Source organism: Hemibagrus wyckioides, linkage group LG18 (assembly GCF_019097595.1).
Source record: "Hemibagrus wyckioides isolate EC202008001 linkage group LG18, SWU_Hwy_1.0, whole genome shotgun sequence".
Taxonomy (NCBI): domain Eukaryota; kingdom Metazoa; phylum Chordata; class Actinopteri; order Siluriformes; family Bagridae; genus Hemibagrus; species Hemibagrus wyckioides.
The window spans coordinates 6,184,774-6,196,855 of record NC_080727.1 but is presented as its reverse complement, the minus strand read 5'-3'; the positions used below and the strand labels follow the sequence as shown (position 1 = coordinate 6,196,855).

Genomic DNA, 12,082 nt, shown 5'->3' with positions numbered 1-12,082 from the left:
GTAAATAAACCTGTACAGAGATACAGAGATGACTGTCTTACCTTAATTTCAGTGACCAGGATGTCAGTGATGCTGCCCAGTACTGTTACAAAGTCGAATATGTTCCAAGCTTCCCTCAGATAGTTCTGGATACAATTTAAGAGAAGGGATTAGAGAAATATATTTTTTTGTAATAGTACAAATTCATAATCAAAATGAATATAAGGTCAAACCACACGCGTACAGTGTAACCAGTATAACCTTTCCTACAATGGCTTATCCATGACAGGCTGATCTGTCAGAAGATGCAGTTATGTCTCTTTTGAATGCCACGGTGATTTGTCGAGTCGTGGCAGAGAGGGCTTAGAACAACAGCAGCGAGGCCACGCCATCTGCCGCCAGCTCAGAACAGGTGGAGGTAAGAGCATCATGGAGGGGCCAGAGTCGTTTAATAAATGAGGCTACTAAATGGAAATGGAGCTTGAGACGAGCCCTGCTGCTGCAGGCGCCGAGATGTGCCGCTATTAGTGCCCTTGCTTATCCATCATCATTGTGCTGTTCTCGTTACTTTCGCCGAAATCCCTTCTTCTTAGCTAATTCCTTTAATCAGCCAATTTCCAGTGTAATCTTAAACACTGTGGGCTGTATTCAGAGCTAGTGACTTCTGATTAAAAGTTACATCAATATTTATGTAGAGTTATTTGATTTAATTTAACAGCATGGCTTTTACCCTGACTATGGAATAAATGAATCCACTTGATCCAGCACATCCTATTATTTGCATATTATTTTCTCTTATCATGTAAAAATCATGTAATAAATAAATAAATATATATATATATATATATATATATATATATATATCATGTAATAAATATATATATATATATATATATATATACATACATACAGTATGTGTGTGTGTGTGTTCCTTTTGCTAGAACAGGTAATTCTATTTCTATTTTTTTGATAATTTTAATTCTATTTTTATTGTTATTCTATTTTTATAATACAGACAGCATTTTACATGCCATACTGTGTATGGTGTATATGTATTCAAATGCTCTCTTGTAAAGAAAACCATCCTACTGTTTACTGCACTCATTTACATCACTTACAGTTCATTTGATAATGTATCAATAAAAATGTAATCCTTGTGATAAGCAATGCCTCTGATAAAAAAAAAGTTCTTTCATACTATAATGGGATATTACTATTATACACCAACCAGACATAACATTATGACCACCTGCCTAATATTGTGTTGCTCCCCCTTCTGCTGCCAAATCATGCACTTTGTATTTTGACACCTTTCTATCAGAACCAGCATTAACCTTTTCAGCCATTTGAGTAACAGTAGCTCGTCTGTTGGATCAGATCACACGGGCCAGCCTTCGCTCCCGACGTGCATCAATGAGCCTTGGCCGCCCATGACCCTGTTGCCGGTTCACCACTGTTCCTTCCTTGGACCACTTTTGATAGATACTGACCTCTGCAGACCGGGAACACCCCACAAGAGCTGCAGTTTTGGAGATGCTCTGATCCAGTCATCTAGCCATCACAATTTGGCCCTTCATCAAACTCGCTCAAATCCTAATATATCCCATCCACTAACAGGTGCCATGATGAGGAGATAATCAGTGTTATTCACTTCACCTGTCACTGCTCATAATGTTATGGCTGATCGGTGTATAATTTATCAATTAATTAAAAGTATGTATTCAATATTGGCTTCAAATAGCCTTTCATGGTATTTTAGTATATTTTCATCCTAAAATATCAATTTTCAAGGTACAAGGTCAAAAATCACGCATAACCGAGACATGGTTCTCTTTTCAGCGAACTCCACCTTCTATGCAACTGTCTGAATTGTTCTATAGTTAGGCCTGAATGCTGAATTTCTTTTTAAACTCTGAATACATTCCCTGATGTCTCAGTGAGCTCCATGCCTGAACCTCTATAGTTCTTTTATCAGTGATGATTTTACCTACTAATGTCTGAGGAGTAAAACTGACCAAGATCCAGGCACTGTGCTGTGTGTGCTCGAGTGTTTCTCACCAGCAGACCAAAAGCGATGATCTTCAGGATACATTCCAGGGTGAAAAGGGCAGTGAAGATGATGTTCAGCCACTTCAGCATGTCCTCATAAGGCTTCGAAGCGGTACTGAACTGAAAGCGACAAAGCAGTGACAGCAGCCGTGTTTTACACTTATTTTTACCATGAGTTATGCTGTAAAATGTGGGGGTTTTTTTTGTATTTATAGCATGATATTTATAGCATTACATTTTAACTAGGTAGTAATGAGATGTATTAAGCTCCTAACATAAAACATAATGAGATGCCATTCTCCTGATCTATGAATATTCTTCTTTCTGTCTATTTGCAAGTTGTTATTAATTTTAGGATCCTATTAAAATACATAGCCTCTTTGCAAATGTATAAAAGTCCCAGCATGGACAATAGACATAAATTATACAGATTAGCTGAGCAAGCAAGCAACTGAATACTAGACATCAGGGCACTAACTGTACTGCTCTGTGATTGTAAGATTAAAAGTAATACACTGCCAAAATATTTCCATATTATATTGATGCTGTGGTGAACGTGCTATGGACTCCAGAAATAAGAACAATATTATGAAATGTCTTTTCAACTAAAATGACAAAAAATCATGCGTAACAGGTCCTCCTAGCTTAATCGTGTCTGTGATCAAAATTCTATGCCTTTAAGAATTTATAAATATACTTTTATATATAAAACGTGCTATTGGTTAATGTATTTTTCCATTTTTAACACTATGTTGGCAAATGCTTTAAAGACAATTTAAACACACAAACACATGAATATACAAATAAATTAGCTAAAAACCCTTTGAGATCGATATTTGGCTTTCCTCTCCGCGTTCCCATTTTTTTTAACTGCCAGAGGAGTGGACGAAAACTGTTCCAGTGTATAAACTACACTCTACTGTGCTGAGCTGTCAATAGTTAATGAATGAACTTGGCTTGATTAGTAAAAAAAAAAAAATGGTCAGAGGGTTGGGTTGAGCTCTGATGCTCCAACTGGGAAAATCAGGATGTTAAATACAGCGCTGTTCAATGCTTGACAGCAAGTATTGATTATTTATTCATCCATCCATCCATCCATCCATCCATCCATCTATTTATTTGATGGAAGTAGTTCCATCTGTAGCTTTTATATTAATGCCCTAATTCAAGTTCTATTAGTAAAAGCTGACACATGGACTTTAATTGTGTACATGGTGCACCTTTCTCAGGAAACAATTATAGTTCCATGAACTTTCCACCTGTATATTATCAGTCTAATTGTACTGACAGGGATGCTTAAGGTATTTGCTCTGGCTCTGAGTGCTGTCCCTGGGACTTTTAGAAAAACTCCCTACTGACCACAACATCTTTTATAATGATGCCTGGCACTAGAACATATTTGCAGCAATTATATCTAAAACTGGGTTTTTATTTTTGTACAACCTTTAGATTTGAAGTGGACATATCACACAGAACTGGATAAAATCTTTTCTATGTCATTCTGTAATTGTATTTGATGTCGTGTTGCTGTGGTATTGCTAAAATAAACCATTTCAGGATGTGCTGTTTTTGGAAAATAAGCTTTGCCATCTTTTAATCTTTAATTAATACGTTAGGGATTTTTAACATTTCGATCCAAACTGGTGGAAGCTTTAAAAACCTGATAAGTTTATAACGTCCCATATTTTATACATAATACTGTAATTATGTATTAATGTAATTTAATGTAATAATTGAAGAATTAGATTGGTACTAGTAAGAAAAAAGCATACGCTCATCTCTAAAAGTAAAGACAGGAAATTTTAAGTACTGTATAGGAAAGAAAGCATGTGCTTACCTTCATCATGAGAACCACAGTATTGATTGCGATCATAGTCAGGATGGAATATTCAAACGGCGTCGAAACCACGAACTTCCACATCTTGTACTGGAAGGACTGCTTATCCTGGGGCATGTAGCGAGTCAGGGGCTTGGCATTAATGGCAAAGTCAATGCACGCCCGCTGTGGACAAGAAAACAAAACCAACCTTAATCTTCTTATCACAAATCCTTAAAGGCAGTTGAGTAAGCCTCCTCATTAGAAGCAGCTTCAGGAGTATGCCAGGATTCGGCATCGTTTTTCGACATCGGCTCTTGATCTAACGCTGTTTAATTATCAGAGAAGCAGCTCAAAGTCCCTAGAGCTCTTGGAATCAAAACTAATCAAAGTGTGAGAGACAGAAAGCAAACATCAAACTAGTGTCTGCACCCAACAGAGAAACCTCTCAGAGCATGTTTAAACAGCTAATACCACAAGGCTAATGGCCTTCCTGATAATATGCCAATTCATCCAGAGCTGAAACCTCTGCTGAGGGCATGGAGTGAAATGGAACAGAAGAAGATAAAACGAAAAAATAGTCTGTGGAAATCAGTGTTCTGGTAGAAGGGATATGGTTGGACAGGTCTGTTGCCCCTGCTCTCACTTGGGATAGAAATACTCTGAAGGTTTTATCACCTTGAAGACTTTTCACAGCAACGTCAACACATGGCAGATGGACACTGCCATCACGATCACATAGGGAAACTTCCATACTACCAGCTACCAGTGTGTAGGGCTGTGCTTTGTACCTCATTTTTCTCCAAGCTGCATTCAGACATGGCCTTGTCCCCTTGCTCCTGGAAAGTGATGATGATCAAGGCTACGAAAATGTTGACGAAGAAAAACGGGAAGACCACGAAGTAGACCACATAAAAGATGGACATCTCCATGCGGTAGCCTGGGCTCGGGCCTTCGTCTTCATCAGTGGCATCTACAGAGTGTTTCAGGACCCTGTATACACAAAATGAACATAAATACATAAACGAAAATATTGTCAGATCAGGAATTGGATGAATGTTGGTGACAGATTCCCATTTTTTTTCAAATGTAAGAGTAGATTAACTGGTATAAGGGTTTAAATCAGAATAAAAAAATTTTCACCATCCTACAGTATATTCCATAATCACACCTTTTAAAACCTTTTATATTATATTATATTATATTATATTATATTATATTATATTATATTATATTATATTATATTATATTATATTATATTATATTATTTTTCTATATAATCTCCATTTTGTTCAATGCCAGATGACTAACGATCATCCGTATTCCTCTAGGAAAAGTTAAGTGAAGCAATATAGCCAAATGTATGTGGACACCTGACCATCACATCCATTTATGCTATCTGAACATCCAGATCTCGTCTTTACTGTTAAAATAACTTCAGACAACGTTGGATGAGGAAGCCCTTCGCATTCCAGTACATCCCAAAAGTATTTAGTAGGTTTGAGGTCAGGGATCAAGTTTTTCCACTTCATCTTTGGCATACTATGTATAAAAAAACCTTGCTTTGTGCTGGGCTTCTGAGATCCAGTGAAGGAAACTGCTACTGCTACTGCTATCCTACACGACCTTGTCCAACCAAATATGATTGGGATGATTTGATCAAATAGGGTATGTCTTACTTTTAAAGATTTTATTTGATACACCCTCACAGATTCCAATTACCTCCTCTCAATGTCTCAAAATAAGCCATGATTTGAAGTGTTGTGTTTTTTCTTCCATAGCGGCACTTGACTAGTGCCAACTTTAATATGACAGGTGGCTCTGATGATCATCATATCATCATATAAATATACGATGAGCTTCCTTGAGGTGAATAATTTTGATAAATACATGTGATTGGATGCAACAAGCCATAACAGAGATTCAGAAAGAGCAGGAACTAAAGTTAAAGAAGCATCTCCCTACATAACCCCATATCTACGACCACACACATTTATTAATCAATTTATACACCAGCAGTTACTAAGGAAACAATCACCATGTTAGAATGAACAGATTAATATAGTCTTGGAGACGGCATTACTGACCAATCAGAAATCGAGCGCTGTGGTTAGAAAATAATACAGATTTTAATATAGTAATGTAGTGTTGCCTGCTGTATGAAAAACAAACAGTTTAATACTCTGGCACATTTCAGCTACATTAACATATCTCTTAAGCAACTGCAGATGGATTAACACGCCTGGGGGATTTTTTATTTATTTCTTTTTTTTCAGATTGGTGGTATAATTTCTTTCGTTATTTCAAGCGTGAAATGTTTTTAAAGTGGATTTAAAGTGAGTGTGAAAATGTGAATCGGAGCAAAAAAGAATAAGATGAAATGAGATGGGAAAGACAAATGGTGATAGAGAGAAATCTGTGAATGTAGGACAACCGTGAAAAAGAAAACCAAAACAACAGCTTGTAATAGAATTATAAGTGTAAAGAGAATGGCTCTGCTTGGCATCGCTTACCAGGCATGTATATACAGTACAGTACATCAGCTCAAATATGTTAAATGTCACGTCTATAGCAGAGATGCATGTGCATGTATAGGGAGGCTTAAAAGCCTGAGGTCAACAAAATTAAAGAAAAAAGAAAAGAGGCGTTCAATATATTGTAAAAATTCAAAGTCCACCATGTTTCTAGTTCACTATTATAATTTGTTACTATTGTAATTTGTAACTCTGTTACATCACAGGTCAGATTTTCCTTGAGCATTATCTCTCTATCTTGCTCAGATGAAAGCCTGATGGTTCAAACTTGTCGAGTCCATCGATGCCATCAAGTACACATTGTTCGAGTATGTAGGGGCCAATATAAACCCTCAGATGTTGAAATGTTTCTATTACTATTATTTCTATTACTCGATATCCCTATTACTATTATAATTTCTATTTATTTACCTATTACTGTTAGGACGTTTAACCTTATTAAGTTATGGGCGATAAAAAAAAAAATTGGACAAGAATTAAAAATGGAAGCATTTTCACTAGTGGTGATGTTTGGACCTGATGTAATGTACATAACGTACATCATGCATTTTCCTCACACATGACCTACCAAAGAGGATCCCTCAGGGTGTGTGGAGCACACAAATCTCGGAGTTATGATATGAATGGCGGTTAATGGAACACTGTAAAGGGTATGGGTGAGTAACTGGGATGGAAGTAAGCACAATATACACTACACGACTACAAGCTTGTCAAAGCCAGGAATGGTGATAACAAAGTAGACCCCCGGGGCATACGACACTGGTGTACTTACATAGGCCAACCCTCTCCTGTGGAAACGGTGAAGAGAGTGAGGAAAGCCCACAGCACGTTGTCATAGTGAAAATCGTACTTCTTCCATTCACGTGCCTTGGCTTGCACTCTGTCTCCATCGTAATCCAGAAACTGACCTCTGTATGAGAACAGTAGCATTTACATTTAAAAAAAATAAAATAAAAACGAGCATGAAAAAGAGCAGTGTGTGTGTGTGTGTGTGTGTGTGTGTGCTTGAAGGAGAAACGCACCTGCAGTCCTTCTCTAAACCTTTGGATTCATCTGTGCAGTAGAAGAACTTTCCCTTGAAGAGCTGCACGGCGATAACCGCAAAGATGAACATGAAGAGGATGTAGACGATGAGGATGTTGAGCACGTTCTTCAGCGAGTTCACCACACAGTCAAACACGGCCTGCGGAGAACCACACACACCGGGGGAAAAAACAGAAAATGTGTTCATATAACCTCGTGCGCAAACATCAAGTTTTCATCCTGTGTCCAAAAAATGATTTGTAGTTTATCTGTAACATAGGCATCAATCGTTATTTTGGCATGGAGTTAATATATTACTGAAATGAAATGAGCTTTATTTATTATTATTATTATTATTTTATTTATTATAATGCTTATAAGTTGGCATCCCTGCTGATATGCTACAGTTTGTTTATTTCAATGTGCCTCATGAACGTGTTTATGGCTAAAAATTCTCAATTTCAGTCAACTTAGGAATAAAACATGAGGCATGCTTTCCTGTACCACCCTGAAGTTGATTATTTTCTAATAACAGTGTGATCTGAAACGTTTTATTCCTCTTGTACCACTATTACAATTACAATATTTATAAGCGACCGTAACAAAGCGCTGATACTGTGGACCCGTTTTAAAAAAAAGAAGCAACGACTCAAAACAACAACAACAACAAAAACATTTGTGTCCCTCAGTTATTGTGATAGAAATGATAATATTGATCAGAGAATCAGAGGCTCCATGAATGTGGAAGTGCAGGTGTATTGTGGGAAGTTGAGTCCGGTTTGTAGGCCATGTTTGTAGGCTGCTGTGTATGCTGGGAAACAAGATCCGTGCTTTGGTTTCGACCTGATCGTGTCTAATGTTATAATCATATTTCATTTTGAAAAGCAAAGACATCCGCCAACGCCACTACTCAGCCCTTTCATTGAATTATCTGACTTGTGGGAAATACAGTCTCTCCTCTTTTTCTTTCTGCCAGGACATTGTGTTTAAACATCTGCCTTTGTCTGATTTCATCAAATACCTTTTGAAAGGCCAGGTTTAGAGGGCAGTATTACATAGTGAATTACATGATATTAGCATTAACAATTTCGAATTCATCCTCTTTTTCTGGCAAGACTTCACACTAAAAATGATACCGGTGAAAGAGTGAAGTCTTTTTGCGCCTCCAGTTGAGGAGAACTGATTAACATTCAGAGGTCGATGCAAGAAGAGAAGAAAGAAAAGAGTATACTGTGGATTGAACCCAGCCTTGTATAGTACCTTGAGTTTAGGTAGCCTCTTGATGGTCTTCAGAGGCCGCAGCACACGGAGGACCCTGAGGGACTTGATGGTGTTGATGTCCTTGCCTTTGGTCCCTCTGTGTTATAAAATCAATAAGTTAGTGCACATAGGCATAGAAGATATAGCCTATAGAGACAGGAGGCTTACATCCTCCTCCTCCATAACACACACACACACACACACACACACATAGATTGGATCTTTGGTTAGTAGATGCATGCACGTCAGTTAGGAGTAATGTCCATGTAACCAAAGTAAAAATCAATGCATTATTGACTAGAAAAAAACCCCCAACAAGGATAGTTTCTTCGTGAAAGCCAATTAATTTACCCAAACATTCAGAAGATTAATAGTAAAGACAGGAAGAAGAAAAAAAAGATGGATTGCAAAGTGTAAATCAGGCACATCTCTTAGGATGAAAAAGAAAAATACGGAAATTTATTATTACATTTTTTCTTTAAACTATGGCTAAGTTTTAACAAGCGGAATGATACTTTTCTTTATTAAAACTGTGTGGGTAGCCCATAAAAAACTGGACAACAGATATAAAAGCGTAATTATTCCAACATTAAAGATAAAGAATGAAGAAAATTGTAAAATGTGAGGAGGGAGGTGGAAGACTGTACAAGCAGGGTGGTCTGACTTTAACCCTATTAGACTGCTGTATTTATAGCATTGTTGCTATTTCAAGGTTTATTCATTTATTTATTTATTTATTTTCAATTAAATTAATGTGAATTTACTTCCATTATGAAACCACTACTAGATGCATTGTGTGCTCTATAATTTGTCTACAGATTAGACTTATAATTTATGCTAGAATAATAAAAATAGAAAATAAAGAATTATGCACTAAGATTTAATGTTAATGCAAGACAAAAATGTATACAAAATGTATACTGGTTAAATGTTGGTCTAATAGGGTTATACGTGTGCATGGACACTTTGCTGCCCAGAGGTAACCTTCATTTCCCTGTATATTACTAGCATTATATTTAAATTCATACAAGCTATTAGCATTTTCCTGTCCTTTTATGCATGAATAGAAATAAAAAAACAAAACATTCGGGATCAGTTTGTTGGTGTAGCAAAGCTCAGCATGTCGAATGCCTTGATCGTTTGTACTCTCCCATGAGGAGTTACATTAAGGGTCAGTCATGTACACTCCAGAGTGTCAAAGATCAGCTCCTATTCTCCCATTGCCTCCACAGGTTCCATTCATCACATTTTGTATATTAATACATCGATTCTGATTGGTCCGAATCTGTTGATTTCTATAATAACAGCTTTAACAATAGTGCGAGCTGCAAGGGAGATGCTAGGGCTCATAATCTACGACAGATTTTTTTTTAAAAAAAACAAGCAACAAAAATGTATAGTTAGAAAGTAGGTCTCATGAAGGAGACCGAAATCTCGAAACGTCAGTAAGCTTTCGCCATGTGAGACTGTTTCTTGGGAACATAACCAGAAGCACATTTTGTCTACTTCAAAGGCAGGAAAACGTCGAATGGTGAGGAAACAACTGTGTATAGCTTTTAGGATGTAGGTAAGAAGAGGAACCAACTTGTTTCGTGGATGCTGGATGATGTTATTTAACTATAAATGGATGGAAAGTCTATCTATTATAAAAAGTCTTTTAATTATAAAAGTCTAATTTTATTAATAAAAAATGTAACTGCTATGGCGTAAGAGACTCTTGCATCCCACCATCCATTAATAGCATGTTTTAATCCTTACTACAGAGTGATTGGACAAAATAAATAAATATAAGAGGAATAAAATAATAAAAATGAAGTTCGGTATTTCAACTTGATATAAAACCTGCTGCTTCTAATTATACCATTAATCCTATTTTAGTGATAACTCTTGAATTGCTGAGTGTCAGTTTAAATACATTTTTGGGTCTCCGTAGTTTTATAATAATAATAATAATAATAATAATAATAATAATAATAATAATAATAATAATAATAACAATTATTAGTATTATTATTATTATTATTATTATTATTATTATTATTATTACAGTAATGGTTCCAGTGTAATCCAATAGTACTTGCAATTTAATAAATGCTCCAGTCTCTTAAGTCTGCTTTAACAGAAGTGATGTGTTCCCTTTGCAGGCAATGGCAGTAATAGCATAGTGCTACATGACATGTATGGAGTCTTAAAGGGCCAGAAGGAAAGTAAAGGGCTTCATCATTGATCATGTGCGATGGGGAGCAGTGTCGGAAAGGGAAAGGTCAAGGGGTAAAAGGGTAACTATAGAGATTTAGACTGCCCCCACCTGGTCACGCTTTGTTGTGATCTGACAAGGGAAAGCAAATGATACGTAGCATAAAATGTGCACATACACAAAGAGTACAGAGACAAAAACACAGAAATGAACAGACGTAAGCAGCTTCACGGGTAAAGAATAAGCATTAGAAGCAGACACAGCTGTAGGAAGAGAATAAAGGAAACAGAAGTCATACAGAAAAAAAACACTTAGCACCGACAGGAGATACAGGAAAAATAAAACATTACATAAAGCATCGAGAACAATGGGACATTTATTAAATTAATGAAGTGTGCAATGGAGTGAGTGCTATTTGATTTTGATCTAAAAAGCTGGTTATGTGGTTACAGTTTAGAAACGTGAATGCGCACACACAAACACGTGCACACACACACACACGTGCACATGCACACACACACACACACACACACCGGTATCTGTGCACATGTTCATTCCTGGTAAACCTACTTGCATGTAACCTTTCCATCAGAAATGAACCACTGTACAGAGCCACTAGAAAGACAGGGTGTCATTTTTAAAGTAAAAAATCTGGTGTACATGAACTATCAAGACATCTGGATCTGGATACATCAGCACTAATATCTGGATATTAGTACAGAGGTATACATTTTCTGTACCGTGTTCACCCCTGCCTTTGCTAGAACAACCTCCAGGTCTACAGCTTCCATAAAGAATCACAATCTTTAGATTACTGCTTGTCTGGATTTCTATAATCTCCTTTGGCTGAAGCATTTATCCAAAGCAATGGAACACTGAAACTGGATACAAGCAGCTGTTAAGGGTTCTTGCTCAAGAACCCAACAGTGGCAGATTGGTTGTGTTGGGATTTGAAATCATGACCTTCTGATCAGTAGGCCACTGCCTTAATCATTGATCTACCACTGCCAAGGATATTTCTAGGAAATCCATCAATACAAATATCAAATATTTGACTTCAGGTATCAAAGGGCTGAAAGCTCTCTTGCAAAACAGTCTCTTGACTCTTCTCCTCTTGTATTCAGGGCCTTTAAGATTAATATTCGAACCATTTTCTTAAAATTTGGCTCAACCTAAAAAAAGGTGTATGTTTCTATAGCTCTTACAACAAAATAGACAACGTCA

General features: G+C 36.7%; 1 protein-coding gene across 5 annotated transcripts in view; it reads right to left on the bottom strand.

Moving 5' to 3' along the window:
• Positions 1-12,082, bottom strand: part of cacna1bb (calcium channel, voltage-dependent, N type, alpha 1B subunit, b) — a 124,531-nt gene that overhangs the window by 29,019 nt on the left and 83,430 nt on the right. For all 5 annotated transcript variants that reach the window (XM_058415943.1, XM_058415946.1, XM_058415945.1 and 2 more), the window contains 7 exons: positions 8,662-8,758; positions 7,401-7,561; positions 7,151-7,288; positions 4,636-4,837; positions 3,866-4,030; positions 2,038-2,148; positions 42-125 (listed from right to left, as the gene is read on the bottom strand). In XM_058415943.1, coding sequence (XP_058271926.1) covers positions 42-125; positions 2,038-2,148; positions 3,866-4,030; positions 4,636-4,837; positions 7,151-7,288; positions 7,401-7,561; positions 8,662-8,758 — 958 coding nt within the window. The remainder of the gene's footprint in view (positions 1-41; positions 126-2,037; positions 2,149-3,865; positions 4,031-4,635; positions 4,838-7,150; positions 7,289-7,400; positions 7,562-8,661; positions 8,759-12,082) is intronic.